This window comes from Camelus dromedarius, chromosome 2 (assembly GCF_036321535.1).
Source record: "Camelus dromedarius isolate mCamDro1 chromosome 2, mCamDro1.pat, whole genome shotgun sequence".
Taxonomy (NCBI): Eukaryota; Metazoa; Chordata; class Mammalia; order Artiodactyla; family Camelidae; genus Camelus; species Camelus dromedarius.
In genome coordinates, this window is record NC_087437.1 from 61,424,087 (window position 1) to 61,442,199 (window position 18,113).

At 51.6% G+C, this 18,113-nt stretch overlaps 1 protein-coding gene across 1 annotated transcript in view; it reads left to right on the top strand.

Annotated features, from left to right (window-relative positions):
• The window catches only part of MUC4 (mucin 4, cell surface associated), a 28,048-nt gene extending 10,019 nt beyond the window's left edge, over window positions 1-18,029 (top strand). Inside the window, exons 10-27 of the mRNA XM_064476990.1 lie at window positions 1,062-1,150; window positions 2,479-2,643; window positions 2,826-2,951; window positions 3,725-3,844; window positions 4,225-4,433; window positions 4,927-5,011; window positions 5,481-5,648; window positions 6,205-6,306; window positions 6,694-6,927; window positions 8,028-8,165; window positions 9,617-9,798; window positions 11,310-11,469; window positions 12,431-12,607; window positions 13,005-13,078; window positions 14,179-14,243; window positions 14,340-14,569; window positions 16,243-16,405; window positions 17,441-18,029. Coding sequence (XP_064333060.1) covers window positions 1,062-1,150; window positions 2,479-2,643; window positions 2,826-2,951; window positions 3,725-3,844; window positions 4,225-4,433; window positions 4,927-5,011; window positions 5,481-5,648; window positions 6,205-6,306; window positions 6,694-6,927; window positions 8,028-8,165; window positions 9,617-9,798; window positions 11,310-11,469; window positions 12,431-12,607; window positions 13,005-13,078; window positions 14,179-14,243; window positions 14,340-14,569; window positions 16,243-16,405; window positions 17,441-17,639 — 2,686 coding nt within the window. The 3' untranslated portion in view covers window positions 17,640-18,029. The remainder of the gene's footprint in view (window positions 1-1,061; window positions 1,151-2,478; window positions 2,644-2,825; window positions 2,952-3,724; window positions 3,845-4,224; window positions 4,434-4,926; window positions 5,012-5,480; window positions 5,649-6,204; window positions 6,307-6,693; window positions 6,928-8,027; window positions 8,166-9,616; window positions 9,799-11,309; window positions 11,470-12,430; window positions 12,608-13,004; window positions 13,079-14,178; window positions 14,244-14,339; window positions 14,570-16,242; window positions 16,406-17,440) is intronic.
• The last annotated feature ends 84 nt before the right edge of the window (window positions 18,030-18,113 follow it).

The window sequence follows — 18,113 nt, forward strand, 5'->3', positions numbered from 1 at the left end:
TTGAACCCAAAATATGAGGCTGAAACCTTCCTGACTTCTGACGGGCTGAGAATTAACCCCTCACGCAGGGGCACCAACAGCTTGTGTAAGGCTGGGGCAAAGACGGAGAGCAGAGGGATGGATGGGGCTTGGGTGGGGACGTGGGTTCCCAAGTGTGGCAGTGTCTCAGTCTCTGACACAGCAGTTCTCAACCATGGTACTTGTGCAATCGGTTGTGAAGTTCCCATGTAATTTGTTACTGGTAATTAACGTGCTGCAAATGTTTTTCTCTTAGAGTGTGTACTGGATGGCCCCTATAATTATGTTGCTTTCACTTGTTTTTCGATGTGCCCTGAAGGAGAAAGGGGTGGAATTATCCAACAAGCTAGGAATTTCACACCATTCTGAGTGCACTCACAGAAGGTGTCACATCCCTGTGCGTCATCTGCCCTGTGTCAGAGGCGGGCGGGGATGGCGCATCCATGGCACCCGTCCTCACTCAGTCCTGAGGGATTTACTAATGTTACTGCATCAGATCTTCACAATGCTGTGAGGTAGAGGCTACTGCGACCCCTTTCACACAGAGGTGAACACTAAGAACCAAAGAGGTTAAGTAACTTGCCCATGGCCACCAAGCTACCAAGTGCTGCAATGGGAAACTGAACCCATAACTGCGTAGCTCAACAGATCGGCTCTTAGCCCTCACAACCAGCTGTCCCCTGCAGAGCCCCCTCTCCAGCCCCTAGGTGAAGGGAACCTACCAGGAAGGAGGCCTGACCTGTTGTTTTCACACCCTGCCCATAACCGGCTTCCTGCAGTTAGCCATCTGATGTGGAATAAATTCGAGCCTCCTGACTCCTGCCCCATCCTTCTCTTCCCTTCTCCTGCTTAGTGCCGGGAGTCAGTGGTTCTAGCTGGTGGACTGACCAACTGTCAGAATAACTGATTGACCAGCTGATAACTAATGACTAGCTGGAATGAGTGAGGGACTGGCTGGCTGACCAGCTGGATGAATGAATAACTTGCCGACAGTGGGGAAAGACTGTGTGACAGAGGCCAAAGCTTCTTTCCTTTGTCCGCAGTGGAGATGGGTATTTCGAAAACAGCCCACTGACATTCCAACCACTATGGGAGAGGTATCGTCCAGACCAATTCCTGGATTCCAACTCAGGTAAAAACGCCACCTTACTACACTCGAGGAACCAAGTCCTCTTCTGTCTCCCACTCCATAGGCAATGACAGTCCTGGGGGCAGCTCCCTTGCATATCCACCATCCCAAAGTGTGTTTCCAGCACCACCTAACCTCCTGCAGGTGTAATTCGGACTTGGCGCTGCCCAGGGAGCAGTGTATCTCTTGTGCCCGCATATAGGGCAGTCTCAGTTGGGGCTGTGTCCTCCCTGGGATGAGCCGAACCTGGGAGGGCTATCAGTGGGCCCAGATCCTTGAAGTAAGGACAGGGTGTGGCAGGAGGTGGGGATGTGAATGGGCAGTTAGGACCATTCTCCAAGTGTCTTGTCCCAGAGCTGGAATGAGAGCCCAGATGAGATCCCTTAAAGGAATCTACTAAGAGGAGATCCAGGGGTCTGACATCCACTCGGTCATCACTTATTGAGTAGCTGCTGTGTGTTGGACACTGTGCAAAGAGCCAGGAATATGAAAAAAAATGAAAAAGACCGACTATGTTTGCTCTCAAAGAGCTCTTATTCCAGTAAGAAGGCCAGTACTTCAGGCCCCATGGGCCTCTTCCGGTGGCCCCAAAGGGGAAAGAATTACAGTTTCCAAAATGTGATAGAACAGGGGACATTTTAACATTAGAAATTAGCCATGTAAATTGTGAAGCATAAATCCAATTTTATTTGTTCTGTGGCAAGAACTTCTGGAAGCTAAGTCAAATCATGGGTGCCATCTTGTGGAGAAAGCAGTCGTTTCAGATTAAGGCCCTTCTATCAAGATGCATCTGCTTGTGATGTAGAGGGTGCAGTGTGATTGTGTGTGTGTGTGTGTGTGTTTGTGTGTGTATGTGGGGAAAGTATCCCATGTGTTTCCTCTGTACCAGGCCATTGAGAAGATACACAAACAGATAATCATAAACAATGATTATTCTTTTCAAAACCCTATCAAATTGTAGTTATCTTGAGAATTTCTTCTTTTGTGTGGAAGCAGGGCCAAAATCGAATACATTATGTCCTGTTGTATTTCACTGGGCTCTGGAGTCCAGAGTCAGGGTTTCGCTCTGAGTTGGGTACAGGTGAGGCCTCCCTGCCCAGCACTTATCCAGGGTTTCACCCTAGGATCCAAGCTTTGAGATTTTGGAGGTCACATCAAAGCGGCCTGTAGGGAGGAGTTACTACCAGTCTGAACTGGGCCCATCCCTGGAAGAGCTGTTCAGAGTTGGGGGAGTGACATACAGAGGGGCACTTATGAGTTGTGCTTGTCCCTAAAGCTAACACAGAGCTTGTGGCCTCAGGCCCCAGAATAACCCTTCCTCTGCTCCCCAGGCCTCCGAGGGCTGCAGGTCTACAAGCTACACAGGAAAGAAAAGCCCAACCACCGTCTCAGGTGCCTGCAGTCATTGAAGAGACAGCCTCAGGGGCCCAGCCTCCCCTGCCCTTGCTCCTGGCAGCAGGGACTGTGGGACTTAAGATTCCAGCCCATCAACATAGGTGACACCCCCTTCCTGTCTCTTATGTCACCCTCTGGCCCCCACAGACCCACCCACCCTCTCTCTGACCACACGTGACCTGTCCCTTCCAGGACCCCCTCAGTTCCTCCCCAGAAGCACCCCCACCCCATTGTACCACCCCCCACAGGCACCCTGGGCCTGAGTACGTCTGGCTTGTTGCAGGCTGGTGGTATGCCGGCAGCAGCCAGCTGTGCAGCTTCTCCTCCTGGCGTGGGGGCGTCTGCTGCAGCTACGGGCTCTGGGGAGAGCTTCTCGAAGGCTGGAGAGTACAGAGTCCTTGGCAGTTTGGTACGTGTGTCCACCAAGCTCTCAACCCCGCCTTTTCTGGAGCTTTCTGTTCTTCCCTGTCAGAGCCCAGCCTGGGCTCCATGCCAGCTGTGGGAGCTGCAGAATGAGGCCTCTCGTCCCCATTTCCTCCCCGCTACTACCCATCTCTGACCCTCAATTTCCTGATCTTGTAACATTAGGAAGTTTCCGACTTCCCTTCCAGCTGCCATCTTAGGGATTTACAACTGAGTTCCTCTTGCTCCATCTCCGCCTGGCCCACAGCCCCAGCCCAGAATGGGGGCATCTTTCTAGGAAAGGGGAGGGGACCTGGTCTGACCCTGTCGGTCCGGACCCAGATTAGCAGGCTGTATGGGGGAAGACGTGGAGTCATCTCCCACAGATACCCTCCAAAGGAGCTAGAAAGCACAGGGTTGGGGGGCCAAAGTGTGTCTGCCCCCATCTTCTTCCCTGTAATCGCAGCAGCCTCCTTAGTCCCCAGACCACCAGCCATGACTTCTCACTCCCAGCACTTTGAGAGCTGTGGGACTCAGCACCCCACCCTTCAAGAAAGGAAGGACCCTGTGCCCGGCCCATTGGGAGCTTTGCTGCTTGTGGCTCTGACAAGTCCGAAAAGGGGACTGGTCAATGGCCCAAGGTCGTTGCGCAGGGCAGGATCTGAAGTGAGGTGCCCCTGATTCCCAAGCCATGCCGGTGCTGCCCGTGTCATCCTGCCCAAACCTCCCAGCTGGGGTCTGCACGTCCTCCACCTCCCCAACAAGCTTCCTTCCCCACAGACCAAGAACTGGAGGCTCAGAACTGGTGCTGCCGCTTCAACGACAAGCCCTCCTTTTGCGCCCTGTACCAGCTAAGGCGGCCCCGCATCGGCTGCTCTGGGTACCAGCCCCCAAGGCCCGGTGAGGCTGCTGGAGCTTGGCCCTGGGGCAGGGCCAAGGTGGAAGATCTGGCAGGGGAAGGGGGAGAAAGCCTCTTGGGGTCTGGACCAGGGTGGCACAAGCTTCCTGGGGCAGGGCTGTGGCCACAAAGGAAGATGGACATGGTTCCATTGTGCAGAGATAGCAAACAAGGGACTTTATACATGTCCTTGAGGGAAGGGGAGATAATGAGAGGTGGGTGGGGGGCACACAATGCAAGGGAGCTTCCGGGGAGTGTTCTAGGCTCCATGAGCACCTCCCCAGGCTGGAGTCTCCCAGGCAAACACCCTGCCTGGGGGCAGTGAGAAATCCCAGCCCCTTCCCTGGTCTGCCATGCCAATGTGGTGCCTTCTTTTTTCCAGCCTGGATGTTCGGGGACCCCCACATCACTACCTTGGATGGTGCCAATTACACCTTCAATGGGCTGGGGGATTTCCTGCTGGTCCAGGCCCAGGACAGAAACTCCTCCTTCATGCTGCAGGGCCGCACTGCCCAGACTGGCTCAGCACAGGCCACCAACTTCATTGCCTTTGCCGCTAAATACAGCTCCAGCACACTGGACCCCATCACGGTGAGGGGGATGGCACTCCCCTCCCAGAGCACCTTCAGCTACAGGAACTTTAGCTGGAATTTGAGGCCCAGGAGGAGACTGAGGAGGAAGAAGGGAAGGGGGCAGGAGGGAAGGAGGCTGCATCCTGCCAGCACAGTGTTTGAGTCAACCCTGAGACAGACACAGGATTGGGGTCCTGGCTCCACCAGCTGTGTGACTGAAGAAATGACTTAACCTCTGGTGCCTAGTTTTTCTGATAGTAAAATAGGGATAATAATATACCTGCCTCACAGGGCTGTTATGAGATTTAAAAGCTAATCTAAGAAATGTGCCCAGCTCAGAGCGTGGCGGGTGCTAAGCACCCTGCACACGGTAGCTAGATCACCTTGTATCATCTCCCCATCACCCTCACCTTCGTCCAAGGCCCAGGCTCTACACTCTCCTCGCAGCCTCCTTCCTTGGCCTCTGGGCCCACCTGCAGGTCGGGCTTAGGCCTCCACCAATTCCTTTCCAGGTTCAATGGTTCCTTGAGCCTAATGACACAATCCATGTTCGGCTCAACAACCAGAATGTAACGACTACTCGAGAAGGAGCAGAAGGTAGGCTGGGGACAGCCATCAGCAGCCCTCTCCTGCTTCCCTGGGTCAAGGTCAGAGTCAGTGGGGTGCCCGGCATGGGGGAGCAGGGTGCAGGGGTGGAGAGGCAGCAGCATCGCGGCAGAACAGAGAGGTCACCAGCCCTGCGTCCCTCCAGCAGCTATGCCTGAGCAGTTTCTTCACCAGAGCAGAGCATCAAACTTGCCCTCTTCACTTCTCTCCTTCCTCTGGGTCTGTGTGTGACAGCCTCTTGGTGGCAGCCCCGTCCTCAGTCCCCAGGGAGAAGTGGATGGGGTGGGCTGTGAGGATGTCCTGTGGGTATGGTTTCGCGCTGCTGGATGGAGTAGGACCCTGAAGGATGTCTCCCAGCCACTCTCAGTCTCCTCTGCATCTTGAACCTTCATTACTGCCAGTCTTGGGCCTCCAGAGCTCCAATTCTGGTTGCTTCCTCATCTGTCTCCCCACATTCTAGGCCAGGTGATAGTCAACACCACTGGAGTCATAATGACCCGCAATGGCTCCATGGTGTCAGCCAACTTCGATGGGGCAGTGACCGTCTCAGTGATTGCTCTCTCCAACATCCTCCATGCCTCCTGCAGCCTCCCAGAGGAGTACCAGAACCACACAGAGGGCCTCATGGGTAAGGAGCAGGCAGGAGCCTGACTCTGCAACAGGCGCTCAGGTCCCCAGCCCGCAGCAGCTCCCCATCCTGTGGGCCTGCGGACCTCCCAGATGGGGCTTCCTTTCTCAGCCTCCTTGGAGTGGAGCCCTGGGAGGGTACTGAGCTCAGGAAAGGAGGAGGCACCTCTTCAGCTACCTTTGAAGCTCACTTCCCGTCCTCCTGAAGCTCTGGTTCCAGGGCAACCAAGGGGGCATCAAGGATGGGCTCTGGGGAGTGTGGGTCCAGCAGCTCCCTTCTGGTTTCGCACCTCCCCACCCTCCTTCCACCCCCAACATTCTCTCTCTTCCTTCTTCATTCCCTCCTTCATTTTCTTCTTCCCTAAAGCTGAGGGGAGGGCTCTGAGGTCATAGTCCTTTCTCCTTCTCCTGGATAACTGAACCGAGAACACATGCAACTGGCAAAGGCTCCCCAGGCTCCCTCCTCCTCCCCACATCTCCATATGACCTGCTGGATGCTCCCCAGGGAAGGGGAGGGTCACAGTTCCAGGGTGGCCAACTCCTGCTCTGTTCCTCAGGGTTCTGGAACGGCAACCCACATGATGACTTCAGGATGCCCAATGGCTCCACCATTGCCTTGGGGAGCACTGAGGAGACACTTTTTCACTATGGAATGACCTGTGAGTCTGGGCCTCAGAGTCCTCGGGCAGATGGGGCAGGGCCAGGATAAGGGAAGCTGCTGCACTGCCTCCCTCAGTCCTGTGGGAACCGGACCTCTGTCCTGTGTGAGGGAGGGATGGAAAGGCCAGGAAGAGACCTGAAGATTCTGGTGCCACCTCAGATTTGTCCGCTCCACCCTCAACCCACCTGAGTCCCTCTATCTGGAAGAGAGGAAGTGGGTGGCCCTCACTCACTAGAGCAGGCATTTCCAATCTCAGAAGCTGGAAGTCACTCTGTCCCTCCATGTCCCCATCCACCCCTCAAACCATACAACATGAGGATAAGGGGTGGACAAGAAAGAAATATAACTAAACGGTCCCACCACCATCACATCTCATGTGTTTTAGGGGAAATCAATGGAACAAGCCTCCTTGGCAAGAGGAATGACCATTTGCCTTCCAACTTCACCCCTGTGTTCCTTTCACAACTGCGGGAAAATAAATCCTTGAATGGAAATTTGACCTCCCAGTGTAATGGAGATGAACAATGCATCTATGACACCCTGGCCACACAAAATGTGGAACTTGGACAACACACTGGGATGCTCTTTAGAGTTTACCAGCAGATGAACTCCACCCTGAGTAAGTGGTGGGTCCAGGGGAGGCCTGTGCAGAGTTACGGAGCAGATGAGGAGCCCCTGCTTCCACGACACTCCTTAAAGCTACACATCTTTCAAATTTAATAGTTTCTTTTTCTCATGTTATTCCTCTGTTCAAACCCTTCCATGACCCACAGCTCACTCTGTCCTTATGTCAACCTTCAAAGTCATTCCAATCTGGCCCCATTGCCTCTCCAAACTCTTCTAGTGTTCTCGCCTCACTCCCTCCATTCCAGCCCCACTGGCTTCTTTCTTCTTCAGACATGCCAGGCTCACTCCCAACTCCGAGACTCTGCATGTGCTATTCTCTGCCTGGAGCACCTGCCCCTAGACAGCCACGGGCCTGCCCCTCACCTCCTTCGAGTCTCTGTTCAAATGTCACCTTCTCAGCGATGCCTTTCTTGGCTAGCCTGTCTAAAATTTCATGTTCACCACACTTCCTATTTTCCTTCCCTGCTCAATTTTTTTTCTCCTTAACATGTATAACTATCTAACACATTTTCAAATTTTCATCGGTATCTTTCTTATTTGTTCATTGCTGTGTTCTTACCACCAAGAACAGTGCCAGTCGTAGAGTAGGTGACAATAAATATTTGTTGAGTGACTGAATGAATAAACGGATGAATCAACAATGAAATGGAAATAGCAGGGCTCCAAAACACAGGGACCGGTGAAAGGGCTTCACCCCTCTATTTGCTGACAAATGCAATGCCCGTGAGATATGACCCTCGTGGTTTTCGGCCCTCTTCCGAAGGTAAAACTCTGCATTGGTCTCAACAACCCTGTCCTCTGGTTCACTTCATACCATGCCCAGCATGGCATTCTGATCAGGAAAGAACTTGAAATAAACCCTGTTTGGGGAGAAAATAAAAGAGAACAAAGATTTGGCCTGGTGGGCAATACAACCGCAGCCTGATTTGCGTAGGTTTGAGAGCAGTTACACAGGATAATTCCTGCTTCTGGAGGTGGGTCACAGCCCTGGGAATGCCTCTTACAAGCCAGAGGACTAGAGAAAGAGAGAGGAGGCCCGGAAGGCAAGATAGTATCCTGCCTCAGACCCCGAATCCCTTCTTTGTGTCTCAGATCAGTACCCGCCCCCTATCGAGGGTCTTCAGGAGCTGAAAGCCTTCACCGGACAGACCACTCAGGTTCGTTATGCCAGCAGTGCTGAGAACGTCACATTCACGCTCAGAAACAACGGCGCTGACTTCAAGCTCTTTGGTAAGAATGCTTGACTGGGGCCATAGCTGATAAGGTCAGAGTCAAGCTTTGGGTAATTTTGCATTTATACCCTGTGCAACTTCATGTCATTTTTCCATTGGAATACCCAGGACCAACATTTCTAGGAATTATTCCTATAATTTGGATAGATGGCCCATAGGGACTAGTAGTGATGGGCTTATGATGATTTTACCAGCTAACCCTGGTGACTCTGGGCACATGCAACTGATTCAAAGATCATTTCATCTACTGGTTTCCGGCCTTTTGGCTAAGATCCAGTGTAAAGATCATTTCATCTCAATCTTACAAAATGCAATCATCTTTAATCATCTTTATGCAATCACCAAATTATTAAATATAACAATGAACAAAGGCTAATTTAAAACACTTTCATATCTGTTCAAAGAAGGATATCATATAGAACAAGATTTAAAGAAATATAAATACCTTCGTTCAGTACATTCTCACGTGTTTACCTAATTTTGCACCTCCTTGAAAGCTTCAACTTTCCCTGTCAGTAACGGTGTGGAGACCCCAGGCCTGGACCCTGATCTGGGTTAAGAGTCAAAGCCCACAGGAGGCAACCTGCTTTCTGTTGCCAGCACTAATTAAGCTGGTGACTGTACTTTGCTAAATCAAAGCCCTTAGGGACCTTATTCTGAGCTCTGAGCACTTCTCTGACACATTTCCTTTCTCTGTGCTTAAGAAAGGACTGCTTTGCCTGCATCCTGTTGCTCCACGTGGCATCCTCCCAGGTGCCCAGTCAATGGCAGCAGATTTTCTCCTCCACTGGGCTCCTTTCCTGAAGAGTGATGGCCTGGGAATTACTCTCATCTGTTCCCTACTATCTGCTCCTCTCAACCTATTGTTTCCAGGAGACTTCCCTATTTTCTTGCACAACGTAAGACAGGTTTGATCAGAAGAGTCCTTATTGATATGCAGCAGTGTTTCACTGTAGTCTGGTGTCTGAAGGCGGCTAGTGAAAGGTCCAGGAAATGAGAGCAGTGGGTGAGAAATCAGGGCAAGGGATGGGGCTGCCGGGAAGCTGGAGTCATTTTCTTCTTCTCTGCAGAAGACCTGCCAAGTAGCCTGGGCAAGTGTTGGGAGCATCCTGGCCTTCATCCTCCATTACCCTTAAATGTCCTGTCCTTTGGCCCAGGCAGGGTGGCCCTTTGGGGTCCCTTCAGAGGGGCAACTGCCTTCCCCTCTGTGGAGCCCCACCTTAGAATCCCTTAGTTGGGCTGGTGCCACCTCCAGCTTGGGGCGTGCTCAGGAGGATCACTCGAGGAAGCCAGTATTGCTGAAAGAAATGGTTGATAAGATTGGACAAGTGGTCTGGGGAGGTGGAGAGGAGTCCAGCCTCAGCATTGGGGTATTAGATGCCAGGATGTGTCAGACAGCAGAGCAGATGTGACTCCCCACTCTCAACAATCTTGTCTTCCCTGGGGCAGAGAATGGGACACTGCTATGGACACCAAAGCTGCTGGAACCATTTACTCTGGAGATTCTAGCAAGAAGTGCCAAGGACGGCTTGTCATCTGTGCTCAAGCCAAGGACTGTGGTCTGTGCTTGCAAGGCAAAGAGCCAGTGCTTATACAACCAGACCAACTGGGTGGGCAATTCCTCCCTGGAGGTGAGTGTTAGAGAAGGATGGGGAGGGAGCTTTCGTGTTGAGGGGAAAGGAAGTGGAAATTGAAGGGATGTTGTCATTGAATGCCTGTGATAATGTGTGTATCGGGAGGTGGGTGGAGCTGTAGTAGGTGAGAGGGGCTGATACCAATCTTGGGCCACAAACTTGCAAGTATAAGAAATAGAACTTTCTTTACTGCTTATAGCTCAACTGAATTTTTATCTCTCAGCCTCCATTCAGTCAGGCCTGCAGGAAACTTCCACCTCAGCCTTTCTTAGAGTTGCCCAGTAGTTCCCAGCTCCATGTTCTGGAATAGGACACTGAAGCATAGAGTAGGAAGGTGCCCTTGTGGTCCCTGGCCCTGGGTCTACACGGACCACAATCTCCATGCTCCCTCCCTTCAGACTGAAGGAGGCACTCTGTGGCTCTGGTGCCTTTGCTCAGACACAGGAGACCTTCTGTACAGTGGCTTAGGGTCCCATCAGCCTAGAAGCACTGCACGGCCATTTCTTTGAGACCTCATCCTCATGGTGTTGAGAAGAGAGGCACAGCTCTCCTCTGAACTTGGCACCCCTGAAACTCTTTTTCTGTCCCTTTCACTCTCTTCCTCCAACTGAAAGAAGCATCTCTTTCGCAGTTTGGAGAAAATCCTTCTCCATTCAAGTTTCTAGCCAAGATATTTGGCCTAAATCCATGAATCTGGTGCCATCTGCATTTAAAAAAAATTTTTTTTTGTTTTATTTGTAAAGGGGGAGCCAGAAAGGAAAACGTTTGGCTGGCAATACCCCACCACTTCCTTCACCCCTTATACACACACCCCAGTGCTGAAGCATGAGCAGAGAATTCCTGCTTGAAAGGGACAGGGGTAGGGGAGTCCAGGAAGAGAAAAAAAATGGGGGAAAAAGGGATTAAAATCAATACATTATTCTAGATATCCCAAGATATCCAGTCTTGGAAGTAGAAAGTGTTGAAGGGTTCTGTTGCAAGGAGCTTTCCAGAGTCATCGCCGTAGGGGAGAAAAGAAAGACCAGGAGTGTGATGAGGTTTCTGGCACAGTTCTCCCCTGTGCCCTGTTTCTGGTGACTGCGGGCTCTCACGCTCAGCAGCTCTGTCTTCTTGGTTGGGAGTCAGCAAGGGAAGGGAGAACGGGAAGCTGCAACTTACATGGGGTCCAGTTTTCCAAGGGTAGTAGAATGTTTGTTTATTTAGCCCCCATCTTACTCTAGAAGGGATTTCAGGCAAGGAGATAAGATGTGAGAGGGAAGAGGCTGAGATCCCAGGCAAGGACCAGGCAGAGGGCTCAGGGCAAAGGACGGCCCAGGGAGATGACAAGGCCCCAGGACAGTCTGCCTTTGGGCAGGGACAGGCAGGCCCAGGGCCTGGCCAGGAAGGTGCTTGGTGGATACTGGCAGAATTAAGACAAGGACTCAGACCAGAGGGATCAGTACAGAAACACCCAGAAGCCCTTAATTGTTCAGCCCCCTGGCCACCCAGTGATCAGCAACCCATTCCAGGTGGCCAACTGCATGTGTGACGAAAACACCTTTGGCCAATTCTGCGAACGCTCCAGTGACCCCTGCGATGTGCCGTGCTTCCAAGGTGTGAAGTGCATTCCTGGGAAGGGCTGTGAGGCCTGCCCTCCGCACCTGACTGGAGATGGACGTCACTGTACATGTGAGCTGGGGACAGGGATTGGCAGGAGGTGGTCCTGGGGACAGGTGACATCTCTAGGGCCTGGGACAACCAAGGGCAAACCACTTCTCCCCATTTGCCAGCAAGTCTTTAGAATGTTGAGTACAGGTGGGTAGGATAAGGAGGGAAAGCAGGTAGGTAGGGTGTGAGACTGAAGGAGAAAACATTGTACAGGCAGGCAGGAGAGGCCAGAGCAGCCTTGAGGCACCAATGTGGGAAACCCAGGACAAAAGACAGAACATGGCCTGGAGAAGAGATGAAACTTCTAACAGCAGCCAGGGAACAAGAAGCAAGCCGGGGTGGGGCCCTCAGGCTCCTAAGGGTTCTCTGAGATGCAGGGCCCAGGGTCTCTGCCTCTCCCCAATCAGACATTTGGAGGGGCTGCCATGGGCATCAGGCAGCAGGGGTGTCTTGTCTTCCCTTTGAGTCCTCCTCCCACCATCTGTTTCTGGATCTCTGAGTCACCTCGACCTCTGAGCCATGAGGGGCATCACATCACGGTGCGGCCTCTCTTAAGCCCTCTAAAGCGCCCCAATGAAATCTAGAGACCACTGCGTCTTCTGAGCAGAGACCAGAGAAGGTAGAACCACAGCCTTAGAAAGGTGAGAAAGGGGATGCCAGTGAGGAAAGTGGGCTGATGGGCCCTTCTCCTGCCAGCCTTCTGGGTCCTTTCCTGATGGAGAGGGTCTGATAAACACTCCATTTCCTCAGCAGAGGTGGGAGAATCACTACCTGGCAGAGGAAAAGGGGTTGCCCGGTGAAGAAACGTCTGGAAAAGGAAGAAGGATAGTTTGGGGTTCAGAGTGGCCCACGAGCAGAACACAGTTTAAGCGGGCTTTGGGGGGATAGAAACCAAGCCTGTCCTGGGAGCATCTTTCCGCGGGCTGGAGGCTGCCCCCTGCTGCCAAGTGTGGTATTGCTGACCTCTCTGCTCCCTCTGTAGCTCTGGAGAACTCTTTCCCCTGTCAGAACAAGTCCTGCCCTGCAAATTACTGCTATAACTACGGCCACTGCTACATCTCCCAGACTGCGGACTGCCAGCCTGCCTGCATCTGCCCCCCAGCCTTCACCGACACTCGCTGCTTCCTGGCTGGAAACAATTTCACTCCAGCCGCCCGAGGTACGACCAGATGCTCCGCCATCCCCAGTTCTCCGCTGGGGGCCAGGCTAAGTTCCTCAAACTCACAGGACAGAACTCCTAATTTCCCTCAGCTGGTGGTAAGCTGTAGAGCACGGGAGCGAGGAGGGGGCAGCTGTCACAGCAGGAACCAAGGGCCTGAGCCGTCTGCTGAGGAAAGACTGAAGGCCACCTCACAGCTCAGTGAGACAAGAGTCGGGGAAGCCCTGGCCGTAGTCTAACACCCACTAGTGTGAGAGTCAATAGACTTGGCCACTTCTCCTGACTCTTCTGGTGACCTACTGTCACTGTAGATTTGGGCGGTCTTCTGGGCTGGCCTCCTTGGGTAAGTCTGGGTAAACCTGCGAGGCGATTACAAATCTGCTTCTCCCATCTCCAGAGCTTCCCATAAGAATCATCCAGCTGTTACTCACTGAAGACGAAAATGCCTCCTCTGCAGATGTCAATGCCTCGGTCAGTGCTGCGGGCCAGCTCTGGGTGGGGAGGTGGATCTTGGCAGGTTCAGGGCGGGGTCTCATCATGCATCTAGGGTTAACTGCCAGGGGCTGGAGCCTCCTGCCCCAGGGAAGGCTGGGGGTGAGGAAGGCAGAAAGGCCCAGGACAGATACCTCCAAAGGGGCTGGAATGACCAACTCACAATAGACAGAGTCCATGGTGTCAACACAGCCTCCCCTTCCGAGCATCCCTTGAGACTTGCACTTTGTTATTATATGGAAGAAACACAGTGGGCATTTCACCTCCAGGAAGCCTTCCCTGACTTCCCTGAAGGAGCTGGGGGCTCCCTCTTCTTGGCTCCCCTCCCTCGTCCATTCCCCAATCCCAGGCAAATAGCACAGTAGTTGAGTTTTGAGGCTCTAGAGTCCTACCTGGGTTCAAATTCTGGCACTGCCACTCACTAGAGCAGGTATGATAATTAGACAAATTATTTGATGTCTCATCTGTAAAAATAGAAAGAATTATAGGACTTATGTCAATAGGCCGTGTCAAGGTTTAAATGATAATGTACATAAAGCACTTAACGAGGTGCCTGAAACACAATGTATCACAAAATTACCAGAATAATTATTACAGTTGCTCCTACTTCTGCTGCTGCTGCTGCTGCTGCATGGTAAATCCGTTGATGTCTGTCTACCGTGCCAGACTATGGGTCTTTGAGTATGGACTGTTCCTTAGTCACACTGACATCCCCTGCACCTGGCCATCCCCAGGTCTGGCTACATGTGATTGGTGTTCATTATACATGTGCGGAGAAAATGAGTGAGTGATCAGAGGTAAAGTGGGGATCATTCACTTCCAATTCTCACCTTGTGATAGGAGGTGCGGTGAGAGTACGTAAAGTCCTTCACTCACTAACACATTTCTATCAAGCAGGGACCCACCCTAGTCACCAGGCTAAGCTGGCGTGTAGGGATACAGAAATTCTGGTGGTACTGGGGCTCACACTCAAGGAAGGAAAGAAGGATGAATAAATGCACTAAAGTGGGAAGGGTCTCCTCTCTGGACTGAGCCTCACCCCACTTCCACCACCCCCAAATCCCCATCCTCTGTCTTAGGTGGCCTACAGGCTGAGGAACCTGGAAGTAAGGACTTTCCTCAGGAACAGAGAAGTGAATCAGATGTAAGTGCGACTGTCCCTACCTGGTCCTCACCTGGCCCCTGGGGCCTCGCCTACGCCCCTGCCCACTCAGCCGCTCACTGTGCCTCTCCTACACAGAGATTCTCCAGCCTCAGGAAGCTCAGTTCACCACTGGAAGATCATCTCGGAGTTCCAGTACCTCCCTGGGGGCCCTGTCATTGACTTCTTGAACACTCAGCTGCTGGACGCTGTGGTGGAGGCCTTCTTACCCCAGGCCCAGTGGAGGAGGAGAAAGAGAAGTGAGGGGCCCAGGAGCAATGTGATTTTCTACCCTATCTCCAGAGAAGACGTGCACAGTGTGATGGCTTGTGAGTCACTGTCTTGGGGACAGTTACTGGGGTAGCTAAGGGAGGAGAAGCAGAGGGAGCCTGGCCCAGAGCTTCAGCCCAACCAGCCATGGCTGAAATGTATTCTACAGTGGGCCACAGACAAGAAACAAGTTAATTTACTTTTTTGTTTGTAACTTTTGAGAGAAATTATAAACATTTTACGCACCATCCTTCTAGATTCAACAGCAGGAGCGCAAAATACTGCTTGATGCACCCCCACGTGTACAGCTTCACAGAACAATCGCTCCAACTGCCTGACCATCACTCCTAATGGTTTTCTTTCTATAAAATTGTTATATATAATGATTTGGTTTAAAGACCATTGCACTTTATAAACATAAACAAGGACATCCTTTGTGCCTTTGCCCTCTGGCTGGAGATATTAAGTTGAAGGCTGGAGACCTGGCCCAGGGATAGAGACATCCCCTCCCTGAAAGAATGTGACCCCGTGCAAAAGCCATCTGAAACTGGGCCTCAACAACCCCATCTGGAAAATGAGATGGGACTTCTGAGGGCTCTTTCAACTCCGAGAGCCCCCAGTTGATGGGAATGAGAGGTTGGCAAGTCTACCAGAGAAGAAAAGGAATGGCCCACCCTACTTTGTGAGTGAGGCAGAGAACAGGGCAGGGACCATGCCAGACCCAACGGAAGCTGCTCTGTTCCGTGAGTCCAGGACAAGCAAGAGCTTCTTCTAGAATCCAGACTAAGCCTCCTTCCTCCCAGGCGGCAACAATGTGAAATCCTCCCAACTATTATGTGTATGTGTGGCAGGGAAGAAGGGTTGGGGGTAAGGGAATGACTACCCTAGATATGACTGTGCCTTTTGTTAGAGAAAATAAACAATAAAAGCCCCACAACTTTTACTATATAAGTACAATATGTTTATTGTAGAAACTAGGAAACACAAATTAACAAAAAGAAAAAAAAATCACCTGTAATCTCAATACCCAAAGACAAATTCATTTAACACACATTCTTCTGAATTTTCTTTTATGCATAGGAAATTTCACACATATCAATATTGTTTTACAATAAAGGGATCAAATCATACCTAATGTTTGATAACTTCCTCATTACTTAAACAATTATGAACATATTGCCTTGTATATTATATACATATTCCAATTTGATATATCATTTTACAGTTTTAATATAGGGTGGTATATTTTAAACAGAATATTATACTAACAGCGACCGTTTATTGAGAGCTTACCATGTCAGGCACTGTACTGAATACTCTGCATATATTATCTCCCTTAAACTTTACAGCAAGGTAGTTTCCTTTTAAAAATAAGGAAACTGAGGCTGAAAGAGGTAGGAAATTTCCTCCAATTCACACAACTAGTTAGTAGAATTTGAATTTCAGCTCAGGTCTGGCTGACGTCAAAGCATATACTCTTAACCAATGCATTTTCTATTCCATGGTGCTTACTGGTTGCACAATATTCTTTATTAAACAAAACCACTCCTGTCAAGCATTGTTGGTATTATAAACCATGCTATTCTGGGCTTCCATGAACATGTGTAGCTTTTGTGCGTGTTTCCAATTATTTCTCAGGATAAGTGCCTGGAAATGGAATTCTTGATTGAAAAGATACAGATTTGGTATTAATCAGTTGTGTTCCATTGTTCACTTGTGTCCTGCCTGACAGTGAATGTGAGCACACTGGAAACTTACCTCCAATGCAACAGCTACAAGGGCTACCGCCTGGTCTTCAGCCCCCAGAGCGGCTTCACCTGCGTGTCCCCATGCAGCGAGGGCTACTGTGAGCACGGAGGCCAGTGCCAGCACCTGCCTGATGGACCCCGCTGCAGGTGAGTGGGGCTGGGGACAGGAGGTGGAGGGCAGTGCTGGGGAATCCAAGCTGGGCAAAGATACTGCAAGGGGTCCGGAAATGCCGTGGTACCTCCCGGTGTCTGAAAATTAGGATGCTTCCCTTTGTAATTAAGAGAAAGGGGATCAGAGAAAAAGGGACAATGGAAAAGAAGACGTGTGAGTGCCTACCCTGTGTAGAGAATAAAGATGCTATATTACCTCTGCAGCTCAAACCAGTTACAGGGTGGATATTATGACCATTTTAAAAATGCGAAAGCTGCAGCTTAGAGATGATAGGGAACCTGCCCGCGGCACCCAGTAAGTTAAGTAGCAGTTAAGGGCTGGATAAGTAGCAGTTAAGCAGCAGTTAAGTAGCAGGATAAGGGCTCCAAAGCCAAACTCTTCCACCAGATTTTGCTTCTTGGGTGGACAGCCTGCTGTCTCCTTGTGGAAAAGGAACCCCCTGTCCTGTGTCCAGGCCCGGCCCTGCCCCTCCTTAACAGTACCAGTCAGTGAGGTCCCTCTCAAACCGGCGCCCTCTGTTCCCTTGTTCCCTCTGTTCCCTTGATTTATTAGCAGTCTGCGGGGCTCTTGTGAGGGGAGCTCAGGACTGCTAAGAAGAGCAGCGCCACCCGGGCCCTCTTGTGACATCAGCGTCCTCCGTCTGCGTCAACGGTTGCCCACTGCAGCGGGGTCCAAGGAGGGGACTGATGGAGCTGGGCACCGGGGCAGGGGAGGGGGGCGAGGGGGCAGCGCTGAGAGATGGGGCTGGGTTTGTGACTGCGCATGCTCACCTGCGGCCAGCCCCGCACCTCCTCGCTGTCCAGGTGGAGGTGACCCAGGTGAATTAATCTCCACGCCCGCCTCAGTTGCCCAGTGGCCTTGCTTCAGCCCCGCCTCAGGGCTGACTCCGCCTCTTCCCTAGAGGGGAGCCCAGCCTGTCGTGGAAAACCTCCCTGGCCCTGGAGGCGGGGTGGAGAGGCTAAGCCCCAGCCTCCTCCCCTGCTGACCCTGTCCCCTCTCTCTGTCCCCAGCTGTGTGCCCTCCTCCATCTACACGGCCTGGGGCATGCGCTGTGAGCACCTGAGCGTGAAATATGACGCCTTCCTCGGGATCCTCTTCGGGTCCCTGGGCGCCCTCTTGCTGCTGGGGCTCGCGGTGTTTGTGGTCCTGCGCTTCTGCGGCTGCAGCGGGACCCGTTACTCCTCCTACCCGCTGAACTGCGAAAACTGAGGCCTCGCCCGAAAGGAGCAGCTCTGGCCTAGGATGCCTCACGACCCACCCCAGCCTCACCTGCACACACTTCCAAGCGCCGTGGTTTGGGAGAGACTGGAAAAAGGAAGATGATTGAAGGCTTTCCCAAGAAAAATGAGTAATGAGAATGAATGATAAAGACGAGATCACATCTTGTGAGCACAGTGGACACAGAGGCTGGTCCGTAAAGACCTACTACATAAATGGACAGAGTCTCACACGGACATACCCACAAAGAGGACACCGACCTACAGAAAGACGTACATGCACACACCAGAGTTAATGGGGTGATGGCTCTAAATTAAAAACCAAAATAAATTTGCACACAAAACTCTAGTTTACTTCTGATTAAAGTCTATTTAAATAAAATCCCTCTGACTTCTTGTGTTTCCAAAGCCATGGATTTCATTCATGATTTTCCTCTGGCGGCTGAAGGGCTTGGCACAGAGGTTA